The following is a 12,833-nucleotide window of genomic DNA, read 5'->3' as shown; positions in this document are numbered from 1 at the left end:
CCGGAGAAACCAAGGTGATGGTCTTTTTTGAGCAAGGAGTTGCAGGTGTCTATTCGTCTTTTGTCGTGGCACTCACCCACTGGCATCTCCATCTCTGGAATGCCCCCTTTTAGTCGAGGTTGCCATTATGGGTTGTCACGTTTCTGGGAAACTGGAATAGTAGAATGAACGTGGTCTTTGGATTTATAGCCTAGCTTTACAAGTTCACTTCTCTCTGCCTCAGTTCTGTGAAATGGGGACAGTGCTGTGGGAAGGACTGACTAAGTTCACATGTGGAAAGTGCCTAGCCTAGTCTCTGACTCGTAGTGGAAACAGTGTCCACAGTTCAGAGTCGTTAGCAGTTCGCTGGTGAAAGGTTTTTGGTGTCTTCCAATGCCACTTCTCCGATTCTCTGATTCTCCGACACCAACTGGTATCCTACAGTTCAGTTAAGTTCTGACACTACCCACATTTCTGTAAAAGATGACAAATGAATTGAGGAAGGAATATGGCTTCTTGTACATGGAGTGACTTTGAGCTGTTGCGTGTGCCTAAAGGGCCCACAGTTACCCTGTCTGGGAGGAAACCCACAGGGTGCTGGGAATTCCTGCTAGGAGTGTGTCCACTTCCCCATTCTCCACAACAAGGTAGGCTACTGCCTGCCTCTGTAGCAGCTTACTGCTTGGAGCTGGGGAAGAGCGTTCACAAGCCTGGAGTAGAGGGACTACCCCAGCTCCTCAGAGGCCCACTGAGGACACAGGAAATCCTCCTAGGACACCCTGCCAGGCCCTCCAGTGCTGGCCCGTGGACACAGGAAATCCTCCTAGGACACCCTGCCAGGCCCTCCAGTGCTGGCCCGTGGGACCGGCACTCTGCTGCTGACTCTGACTTGCCTCGTGTCATTACTCCTCGTTGCTCATGTTACAACTGCCCTTCTCCGCAGGGATGCTTGAAGATGGAAAGAAATTCGATTCCTCCCGGGACAGAAACAAGCCCTTTAAGTTTGTGCTGGGTAAGCAGGAGGTGATCCGAGGCTGGGAAGAAGGGGTTGCCCAGGTATGCTCTCCGTTGTTTCGTTGTGTTTCCTAGTGTCTACTTTTTAAATTACGTTTTTAGGTAGGAAAAATTTCACTCCTGGCTCTCTCACCCAAATAACTCCTTTTATTAATGTTTCTTGTAGAATTTCTTTAAGTGCCTCCCTTTTTTTTCTTTTAGACACACACACACATTGTTCTGTGCTTTGCTTTTTCACGTAATCCATCTCTGATACTTCATATACCAGGACATAAAAGAGGAGGAAGCTCTCCTCCTCATAGAGCTACATAGTATAGGCAGACCTCAGAGATACTGCAGGTTCGGTTCCAGACCACCACAATAAAGCAAATCTTGCAATAAAACGAGTCACGTGAATTTTTGGGTTTCCGAGGGCATATTAAAGTTATGTTTACACTATAATGTAGTCTGTTAAGTGTGCAGTAGCATCATGTCTAAAAAAACAATGGACAGTTTACCCTTGAACAACGTGGGGGTCGGGGCATCCCTCCCCCGCCCCCTGAACAGTTGAAAATCCACGTATAACTTTACAGTCGGCCCTCTGTGTCTGCAGTTCCTCATCCAGGGATTCAGCCAACCACGGATCACGTAGTATTTAGTACTGAAAAAAATTCATGTGTAAGTGGACCCACGCAGTTCAAACCCGTGTTGTTCAGGGGTCAACTGTACATACCTTAATTTAAAAATATTTTATTGCTAAAAAATGCTAACCATCATCTGAGCCTTCAGCAAGTCATAATCTTTTTGCAGTAGTAACATCAAAGATCACAGATCGCCATCCAAATAATAATAATGAAAAGGTTGGAAATACTGAGTGAATTACCAAAATGTGGCAGACATGAAGTGAGCAAATGCTATGGAAAAAATGGCACCAGTAGATTTACTCAACACAGGGTTGCCAGAAACCTTCAATTTGTAAAAAACACAGTATCTGTGAAGCACAGTAAAATGAGGTATGCCTGTATTCCCTGTATTCCCTTGGGTGTACTATAATTTATTTGACCAGTACCCTATTGATGGCCATTTGGGTCATTTCCAGTATTTCGATATTGTAAACAATACTGCAGTGACTAATCCTGAATGGACTTTATTTTACATTTGTGCAGGTGTTGCCATAGGCAGATTCTTAAAAGTGGAGTGAGTGGTTCAGTGGCTGTGTGCACTGGATTTTGACATACTGCCAGGTTGCCATCTGTGGGGATTACACTGAGTTGCCACCAGCGGGCTGTGAAGGTGCCTGCTTCTCCCAGGCCTTCCAGCACGGTGTGTTGTTGAAACGTTTTGGCTTCAGGACAATATAATGAGTGAAAAATGTTATCTCGGTATCATTTTAATTTGTGTTTGTCTTATTATTGACCATGTTGTGTCGGACCACTTCTGAGAGGTCAGACTCGTGGAGAAAGCCATTTTGCTTGTCTTAAGTGTGTTTCTTCACCTCTCCCCTCCAAATTTGTGTAAACAGCTTTTGTTCTGCCAAGTCTTCAAAATTCCCAGTAGATAGTAGGGGACCCAGGGTTGCCAAATTTCAGTTGGATTTTATCCTTCCACTAAGCCCAGGAATTTTCTTCTTGGCACTAACCAGGTAAAGGGATGTTTACGGTGGCCTAAGACCCAGCGAGCTTTATAATAGGCCCTGCCACGATGGATAAATTAGTCTAGTTCCTCTCACCGAAGAGAATTGGAGATTTAACCAGTGTGGAGAGAAGGATTTGTCTTTCTCTTCTCCAGGATACACTTTGCTCTACTTCCTCTATAAAATATCACTGATTTATCTCCAAATAAACTGCTTAACTTTCAGAAACTTTAAGCTATCCCATTCCCAGGTGTCTAGATTTTTGTTCCAGCATGACTGAGGGTTGGCAGTACAAAAAGGAGAGGATCTTTGTGGCTTACTTCCCTTTGGAAACCTCTTCAACTATACCTTTCTGTCCCGTCCTGTTCCCATCCCAGAAGTCTGGCAGGCTCTTGGGTTTGTGGCCCATCCCCCGTCTCCCGGGCCAACCATTGTCCACCCCACAACTCATCTTCTGTGGCTGTTCCAGCACTGGAACAATCATTGTGTTGTGTGTTCCAGGAGCCATAGCTGCCACCAAGATAGTGTTACCAGTCTATTTCACATCCCAGGCTTGGTGAGGCATGGTGGGGTGTTGGGGAGATGCCCAGTCTCCCCCTGCACCCAGGGTTCTTTGGGTCAGTCACAGCTCTGTTACTTGTGAGAAGTCTGGGTGGTCTGAGACCTACATAGAGCATCTTCTTTTAAACTCCTCTGTAGAATATTTATTTAGCAAGTAAGTTAAAAGCACAGGAAGAAGGGGGGTTGTCTTGTGCCCCTTTTCCTATTCTTTTGATATTGTGTTCTGGTTTTCTGTGTTTACAGGTCTGCAATCCTGCCACATGTACTGTTTTGGCAGCTTGCTTTTTTCATCTAACGATGTGTATTGGACATCTTTCCATGTTAGTATAATTAAGGCCGCTATATTCTTTCTGTTGGCTAACCCGTGGTGCACGTGTGCTGTGAAACCACTCCCCTTGCAGTGGGCATTTGGGTTGCTAGCAGATTCTGGAAGTGGAATTGCTGGGTAAAAGGATATGATTGTTTTGAATTTTATTAGATTAAGCCATATGCTTTCAACTGTCCTTACTACCTTGGTCCAACATGTCCCAGTTTCTGAAGGGAGCTGTAGGAAGTAAGCCTGCAGCTTTCTCTTCAGTCACCATCTCTTCTTCTGGGTCAGAGAGCCAGGAACGCACACATGGAGACTTAAAAAAGATAGGTAAAGGGTGGGAATAGAGCAGAGAACCTCACTATTCAGAAAATAAATATTTAAACTTGTGTATTTGATTAGAAAATGAAAAACTACAAATACATTTTAATAAGTGAAACATTTCCCTCCACCCTCTGTTTTCCCCTTAGAGAAATGGTGGTATTATTTGTGTCCTTCCAAAGATGTTTTCTGTTTATACAGGCAGGTATAAATATAAACTTTCCTCTTTTTCACACGGTTGTTAGTTAGCATGCTGCTTTGTACAGTGTAGTTTGTACCCCAGAAAATCGTACTGTCTTTTTTAGTTTTTCTGTATTTCTGAGTACAAGTATAAATCTAGAAAGTATAGAAAAGTAGACTGCCTCAAATATTACTTTCTGTGTGTTTTCTTTTAAAGCAAAGTTTTGATCAAAGCACTCCTTTTTGAAGAGTATAGATGCCTCTAGTGACAGGCCACTGAAGGATCAGGTGGTGACACTTCTAGAGTGATGGCTGCCCAGAGTCAGATCAGTGAGACCTGGACAGAAAGCTTGAGAGCCTGATGGTTCTGGGAGTCGAGAGGGATTTTGATCTGCTGTCGGCTCCCTTGGAGACAGATATAGGGCTCATCCAGCCTGATCGCCTACCTCCACATCCCATGGAGGGCGTGCCCACTGCCCAGGCAGCGTGCAGTCACTGGAATGTCCTAGTCACACCGTCCTGGCAGGTAACCACAGCTCTGCTTCTTAAGGAGACATTTGGGGGTTGCATCAGCTCATTCATTCTTCCTTGCTCTTTTCACAGATGAGCGTGGGTCAGAGAGCCAAGCTGACTATCTCCCCAGACTATGCCTATGGCGCCACTGGGCACCCAGGCATCATCCCGCCAAATGCCACGCTCGTCTTTGATGTGGAGCTTCTAAAACTGGAATGACAGGAATGGCCTCCTCCCTGAGCTCCCCATTCTTGGGTAAGGAACTTAGTGCTGAAGGACCTTCCTTTGCTCCTTCCAAGTCATGCATGGTGTTTGATGAGCATCAGAGAGAACCAAAAATGCCATGGGTTTTTTTCCCTTTACAGTCTCCCTCTATTGGCTATCCTTTCAGTTTTAAGTGTACACCTTGGAAAGGGACGGCATGTGCTCTTGAAAGAACTCGTGGGGATGGGGCAGCTGATGGTAACTGTTTAAATTAAGTATTTTTATATGTAACCTATAAACTAAAACTGAGTTGGGAACTGGAAATACAGGCCAAATTTTTAGTGCTAGCATTTTAGTTCTTTAGAGGTAAGATTGGGATGACTGACTTTGCTTGCCCTGCCTAGTTTCTGCAGCTCCCTCATCCATACAGTCTGTGGTTACTGCCTGTTAGAGGATATGAGAGAGGCATTACCACCTGGGCCACCTGCCTCGGGGAGCAAGCCCAGGACACACGAGGACAGACAGCAGGCCAGCTTGTTATCAGTGGGTTGAAAGGTGAGGCCTAAGGATGCTTATGAAGTGTAAAGGATGCTCTCAGTCTAGGAGAGGCTCTTAGGGACCTAAGTCAGCCTTTCTGTGCAACAAGTGAGGAGACTGAGGCCCAGAGAGAGAGAGGCCTTACTCAAGGTCACATCCAGACAGTGGCAAATTCGGACAGAACCCTTTTCTGCATCCCCTTCCTGGACCTTTTTTTCCTTCTTCTACCCTCATTTCTAGGCAACCAAACTCAATATCCTAATGGCACCTAAATTTTCATGTGGGTATTAGAATCATAAAACACATGAATGTTTGTCATCTTCTTTCCACATGGCCCCAGACCTCTGCATTTGCTCCCCTCCCGCCCCTGGAACCAGAGGGCCACAGCCAGGGGCTGGGTGAGAATGCTTTTGTTTGAAAATGGTAGCAAGTGGCAGCCAGCCTGTTATGGAGTACCTTTGTCCTGCTATGGACTTTTTTAAATAGAGGAGCCTTTTTTATTATTAGCTATTTCCTCCCAGTGGTTTGATCCCTAAACACCTGGGTCATCCAGGCCTGGTCAGGTTTGAGGACTCTAGCTACCCCACTTGTCATTCCTGCCGGGAGGGAATTCTGACACTTTACAGAGCCTCTCTCTGCCCAGAGGTCTACACCTAGTCCCCACCCTGGAAAGCTGAGTCCTTTGAACATAATGTACTTGAGGAAGTCTTGGAGTTACCCTGATTTGGGAACAGGCTTTCTGGAAATCTGAAGGACAGAGGAAGGGGAGAAAGAGGGGAGAGAGGGCTGAATGGCTATGAGTCACCCTGGCCTAAGCCTCCCCACACACTGCCAAAGCACAGCTCAGAGCTTCATGAAAGGGTCTTGAGGGAAAGCCCAAGGGCAAACCCAGAAAGTTACAGGTTCGAGAGAGTGAATGAAGACTGCAGACATTTTCTCAGTCTGTTCAACATGAGGAAAACCAGCTTCGGGCTGTGCACATTTAAGCCCCTGGGAAGCTTTAAAGACTCTCTTGATGCCCAGGCCACCCCCCAGACCAGTTAACCGCCCCCACTGGGAGTGGGGTCCAAGTGTTGAGGTTTTTTAAAGCCCCCAGGTGATTCCTATATGCAGCCAGGTTGGAGACTCATCGATAATGGGAAACTGTATTGTCAGCTGCATTGGTGGGCTTTGCCTCTCCTGCTATCCTCAGCAACAGAAATGTGACCTTAGGTTTAAAAAAAACACAACCAAGATGAGCAGGAAGGAGGCTGCTCACCTGGGAATCCAGCCCGAGCCCAGTGGGCCCTCCCCAGCTGGAGCAGAAGGGGCGAGGGGCCAAGTCAGACCTCACAGCTGTTAGGGAAGGGACTTGGTGTGGCAGCAGCCTGTGGCTGTCCCTACTGCACCCAAAAAGCATTGAGTTGCTGGAACTCACCAACTTTCTGTCTCCAACAGATGTGCCATGGACGGATCTGGCGCCTCCAGATGCGCACAGCGAGTCCGTATGGAGCTTTTCCTGATGTTCCACTACACTCTTTGTATAAACATCTTCCCTGACTGAATGTGTTCTGTCACCGGCTTTGCTCTTCCCCTTTCTCCTCGTATGTGTGTTGACCTGAACTATATGCCATAAACCTCAAGTTACCCATTTTAGTTTGTTTTTGTTTTGGGGTGAAGATTGAGCTTCAGTCCTTTGGATCTAGGTTTCCAGTTAAGTACTAGTCAAGTATTAACAGCACAAATAATGGGTTAACTTTAGAATAGGAATTGGTGTTGGGGGGAGTGCAAGAATCTTTATTTTATTTTATTTTTTTTTTGGATGAAAGTTTTATCTATTATATATTAAACATTCTTGCTGCTGCGCTGCAAAGCCATAGCAGATTTGAGGCGCTTTTGAGGGCCGAATTATTCTCCAAGTTGAGAGATGTCCTCGGGTTGAATTAAAAGCCCTACCCAAAACTAAAGTGGGAAGGGGAGAGCCTTTGCCTCCACTGTCCCACCCCCACCCTCCCCTTAACCCTCTGCCTTTTGAAAGCAGATCATTTTCACTGAGATGTTGGACACTACAGGTGTCTGTCACCGGGCCAGCAGGGACCTCTGAAGCCTTCTTCATGGCCTGGCTTTTTTTTTTTTTTTTTTTTCTTTTTTTCCATCCTGTGGTTTTCTAATGGATATTTAGGACTTTTGTAATCTCATAGCTATCCAGGCTCCACTTCCTAAATTTTAAGAACTTCAATCGAAAGTTAAATTGAAGGTGCTGTTTGTAGACACTTAACACCCATGAAAGCCCAGCCATCATGACAAATCCTTGAGTGTTGTCTTAAGAAAATGATGCTGGTCATCACAGCTTCAGCATCTCCTGTTTTTTGATGCTCAGCTCCCTCTGCTGATCTCAGAGTTTCCTGGCTTCTCCTTCCTCCCTCTCACCCTCTGCTGTCCTGTGTAGTGATTTGGTGAGAGAAATTGCTGCCTACTCGCCCACGCCTACCCCACCCCCTGCACTACATATGAGTTTCAAGTTTTATTATTGCAATAAAAGTGCTTTATGCTGGCTTTTCTCAGCTCTGTGTGATGGTGGTTACTTTCAGGTGCCTCCCCCTGCCCTTTGGTGCAAGGGGATGGGGTTAGGGTGTGGCAGTGGGGGTGCAGTGCTGGAGGCTGTGTCTTAGCAGAAGAACTGCAGCAGGAACATCCTTCCCCGTTGCCCTCTTGGGAGATGGGATGGGGGGGGCAGTAGATCTGCATCTTCACCCATGGAGGGAACTTTGTGGCGGTCAGGCTGGGGTCGTCAGGGAGCCCCACCCCCTTGCCCATCATCAGATGTTCATTAAATGTGTGGTCTGGGTAGAGTTCTACGCTGGGTTCTCTGGGGTTGCCAAGAAGTCGGGGATGCAGCCAGCAGAAGAACTGAGCCACCACCCATTTGGAGATGTGCTACCAGCAAATTGATGAAATGTTACGAAGGGAAGATTTGGGTTTTAAGTAGGTGTTCCTTGGTGACACTTGGTGTGGAGGCTTTTTGTCACATGGACAGTTTGGTTGCAGTAGCTTCCCTGGCCCTACCCTGTATATGCTAGTAATATTCCCCTCCTCTGGTCATGGACACCAAAAATTGTGGTATCCCACACCTTTCTAGGCACCTTCCACAGTTTCCCTGGTTGAGGGCCTTTGATTTTAAATAGAGAGATGGTTCAAAGACTTGCTTAATGATCCTCCAAATCCATCCTTTTATTAATTTAAGTCACCAGAGTATCATTTCAGGGTTATGTCTTATTTTCCCCAAAATTCTTTTATAAAAATTGCCAAACAACAAATAAAAGATTTTTCCCGTGAATATCCATATACCCACCACCTAGATTCTGCCATAAATGTTACTCTACACCTATTTATCACATATTTATTCATCCCTCTTGTCAGTCTGTCCCTTTATGCTACATTTCAGAATAAACAGCAGGCATCACTACAGTTTCCCCTAAATATCATTAGAATTTAATATTTGTTTATACTTTTGTACCCTAAAACCCTATCAAAACACAGAATATCATCTCAGAAAGTTCCCTTATGCCCTTTCCCAGTCAGTCCCCACCCCACCGCCAGAGGTAACAATTGTTTTGATTTTTTCTACCATAGTGTTGCCTGTTACAGAATTTAATTTCAGTATGATCTTAAACACTATGTCTTCCTGCACGCAGACACATAGGGAAGCTTTTAGTTCTCATTGAACTTCAAAGAAATCAACTGGATCAGGGTCAGGTATCTGTGACAGGCAGAACCATGGGCCCCAAAGGATGCACACATCCTGATTCCCAGAGCCTGTGAGTACCTTACATGGCAAAAGGGATTTTGCAGATGTGATTACATTAAGGACCTTGATGTGGGGAGACTGTCATGGATTATGTTGGTGGGTCTAGTGTAATCACAAGGGTCCTTAAATGAGTCAGAGATGTGAGGATGGAAAGACATCTGAAGATGCCATGCTGCTGCCTTTGAAGATGGAGGAAGGGGCCACAAGCCAAGGAATGCTGGCAGTCTCTAGGAGCTGGAAAAGGTGAGGAGGAGAATCCTCCCCTAGGGCCTGAAAGAACCAACCCTGCCAACACTTGGATTTTAGCCCTGTGAGACCCATTTTGGACTTCTGACCTCCAGAACTGTAAGATGATAAATCTGTGTTATTTTAAGCCACTAAGTTTGTGGCGATTTGTTACAGTGGCAATTTGAGCAAGAGGAAACTCATACAGGGTCTTTGTTTCTTTTAATGTATAACAGAGAACAGAATAATAACAAATCAGGATTTTTAAAAAATCTCCAGGATTCTACAGCTCTAACAAATCAGACTTCAGTTTTTTTCTCCTTCCCCTCTAGTTCTTGCCCTAGGCATCTGCCATTTTTAGTTTTAATCACAGCCTAGTATAAATTTTGCATTCTGGTTTTTTCTCCACTGAATGTTTTTGATTAAGAATATTTGTTCATGTTGCTGTAAGGTCTTTATAACTATCTTAAGAGGGCTGTAAATAAAATCAAATGAATATACTAAATTTAACTGCTTTTTTTTTTTTTTTTTTTTTGTCCACGGCTTGCAGGATCTTAGTTCCCCGACCAGGGTTTGAACCTGGGCCCCGGCAGTGAAAGCGCCAAGTCCTAACCACTGGACTGCCAGGGAATTTCCCTTAACCACCTTGTTAAAGGACAAATTTTTTTAGGAAGTAAAATCATGACTCAAATACAAAATGAACATGTTAAAGATTTTAGTTAACTCATTAATTAATGAGAGAACCAGTAAGACGTTTTAATAATAAGTCCAGTAGGAATGCTGAAATGAATTTGCTTAATAGATACAAAACTGGCAAAATTGGCCAGTATCCACAGACAATCAGTTAAATTCCACTGGATGAAATCTGCATTTCTCTGCACAAGAATCATCTGCATTATCAGTTTCCCTCAATGTACATCATTGTAAAGTAGCTTAAAGAGAGTGAAAGGTGGAGACAACCCAGAAGGGGGTGGAGGGTGGATGGGTAAATGGAACACCCAGTAACTGGGGAGGGAGGGAAGCTCTTTCAAAGTCTTTCACAATGTTTCCTGACACCCTATTGTTGGTTACTTAGGTTATTTCCAATCTTTTGCTTTTATTAAAACAGAAAGTCAATATACATCTTTAAACATGTAGTTTTTTTCTTTCCTAAATATCTTGACTCTATAGGATAAAACACTAGAAGGAGGACTGTAGGGTCAAAAGAGATTTTTATGACTTTCAGTTCATGTTGCCAAGTTGTATAAGCCTTTTCCCACACACCGAAAACAAATCCCACCTACGTTGCATGGCAGAAAATGGGTTGTCCCTTCCATGGTCTCCTTAAAAAACAAGCACTTTCTTTTTCGAGACACCCACCCACCCACCCACTTTTCCCTCATGTTCCTTGGTCAGAATTAAATCTGTGGAGAATTGACTGATCTGGACCAGAGACACATCACCCCGTCCCCAGCGCTGGCTCCCCTGAATCCCAGAGCCCCTGAGCCCCAGAACAGTATCCAGGATCTACTGACTTCATTTTCCTTTTCTTCGTTTCTGTTTTATTTTTGAGAAGCATGACGGTTATATTCACAGTCCTAAGATTCAGGAGAACTCTAATTCTGCTTCTGACCTTTGCTACAGCTTAGACACTGAACTACCCTGTTTCTGAGTGTTTCCATTTGTTGAATGGATTCGGGGTGGGGGCTGGGGCATGCATGGTAGGTCAGAGTGACCAGGTGAACTTTAAGATAACTTCCAACTCTAAAACTGTAATTATCATGTGGCCACACACCTCCCCCGCCCCCCAATAACCAGGATGACAGTTTTGACTACAAAAAAGCATTCTACTGACCCCTATTTGTTCCAGGAAAGGGCTGGCCACACACCCTCTGCCCCTTCCTCTTTTGAAATGTCCCCAAACTGCCTGGCCCCTTGCAGCTAACCGAGGATGGCCAAATGTACTTGACCAGTTAGTCTGTCCCTCGCTCCACAAATCCTGCCTTACGGGAACGTTTTCCAATGAGATACTGCGTCAGTATTTCCTTTTTATTCAATAAAATATACTCCCTGACACCTTTGAACCGCTGCTGAAGCAAAGGTGACAGCAAAAGAGTTCCCATGCTGCACGTTTCTGAATAAACAGGCTTTATTAACTTTATCTTGGACTTAGATTTGTCTTTGACACATGTGGGATGTGTGTCTGTAAGAATTCTGCCCTCAGCATGCACCTGCTTCCTGGATAAATGTGGGTTCACTTTGGTTGACAGCCTTGGACTGAACCGTGTTCTTAGGAACCACCGAGAAAGCAGAGTTTAGAGATTCTTGTTCAGCTCTCTAATTAAATTCAGTGAATTAATAAGAGACAGCTGACACCAAAAATGCATTAAAATTAAAATGCCAAGGGCAGCACTCCCTTGGCTTCTGCCCAGAGTGGGTCTTATGAGTTCCCCGAGTTCCCTACATGCATCGGGCAGATTGATTACGGACCATCAGGAGCCAGGCTTTGCAGCAGCTGCCCTATAGAGTACACGGGAAAACAGCTGTCAGCTTTTATTAGGAAGGTGGAAATATTTGCTAGTGAGTATGTAGGTCTGATATATTGTTGGATCTGTCTGCCAAATGCCACTGTAGTTTTTCCTAGTTTAGAATTAATTTGTATATTTCTCAAAGCAATAGATGCCCAAGATTTAGGGAAATAAATTCAGTTAACCACAGAGTATATTTATGGTATGCCATCCCTGTGATCAGTGCTGTTCTAGGTGTTAGAAGTGAATACAGGATAGGAAAGAGAAAGGTGCCACCTGCAAGGACCTTCCATTCTAGTGGAGTTCCAAAACATGAACAAATAAATAATGTCAGGTATCCAGAGTGTGACAGCAGTGAGGAGAGCGGTGAAGTAGCCAGCTGAAGGCTGGGAGGAAAACTGTTCTAGGATAATGGAACAGCAAGTACAAAGGCTCTGAGAGGTGGTGAATTAGGGGTGCCAGGAAAACAGTAAGACCTTTTGAGGAGAGCAGAGGTGTGAGGGGCAGAGTTGAGCAAGGGCCAGGTAAGGCAGGGTGTTACATTACAGGTTTATATAGTGAGCATGGTGGTGGCACTGGTGGATTTCAGCAGGGGAGTGATGTCTGTTTTTAGAAGATGTCTCTGGAAAATTGAAGGAGATCATGGTAGCTGGTCTCCACAGACGGCCCCCAGTGATTCCTATACTCCCCTTGATTCTGGGCTGGCCTCATGACTGCTTTCACCATTAGCAGGCAGTGGAAGGGATGTTCTGGGACTTCCAACCCCAGACCTTAATAGGACTGCCAGCTTCGACTTCCTTCCTCTTGGAAGCTACACGGAAAGGCCAAATGGAGGAGAATTGAGGCCTGCAGCCCACAGTCCCAGCTGGCGACCCAGCCAACTTCCAGCACCAACTGCCAGCCAGGTTGAGGGAACCACACCTAGACGTTCCACCCAGCCAAGGCCCCAGCAACAGCACATAAACGAACAACCAAGGCCCCAGCAACAGCACATAAACGAACAACCAAGGCCCCAGCAACAGCACATAAACAAACAACCACCTCACTCAGCTCAGGGAAACCACAGAACTGTGAGATTTAAGA

General features: G+C 45.1%; 1 protein-coding gene across 1 annotated transcript; it reads left to right on the top strand.

Moving 5' to 3' along the window:
- The first annotated feature begins 922 nt into the window (after window positions 1-922).
- On the top strand, window positions 923-7,774 carry FKBP1A (FKBP prolyl isomerase 1A). The gene is made up of 3 exons (XM_082359406.1): window positions 923-1,035; window positions 4,581-4,745; window positions 6,669-7,774. Exons 1-2 carry the CDS (start codon window positions 925-927, stop codon window positions 4,707-4,709), a joined length of 240 nt encoding a protein of 79 aa, XP_082215532.1. The 5' UTR covers window positions 923-924; the 3' UTR covers window positions 4,710-4,745; window positions 6,669-7,774.
- The last annotated feature ends 5,059 nt before the right edge of the window (window positions 7,775-12,833 follow it).

Source organism: Balaenoptera borealis (genome assembly GCF_965194805.1).
Source record: "Balaenoptera borealis genome assembly, chromosome: 16".
NCBI lineage: Eukaryota > Metazoa > Chordata > Mammalia > Artiodactyla > Balaenopteridae > Balaenoptera > Balaenoptera borealis.
Note: the sequence above shows the minus strand (reverse complement) of the source record. Positions and strands in the feature narration are given on the sequence as shown.

What these genes read in the sequence shown, in the direction of transcription:
- FKBP1A (XM_082359406.1), top strand. Translation starts at nt 925, where the DNA reads ATGCTTGAAGATGGAAAGAAATTCGATTCCTCCCGGGACAGAAACAAG. An exon ending in GGGAAGAAGGGGTTGCCCAG is followed by an intron (nt 1,036 to 4,580) that starts GTATGCTCTCCG and finishes CTCTTTTCACAG; the next exon opens with ATGAGCGTGGGTCAGAGAGC.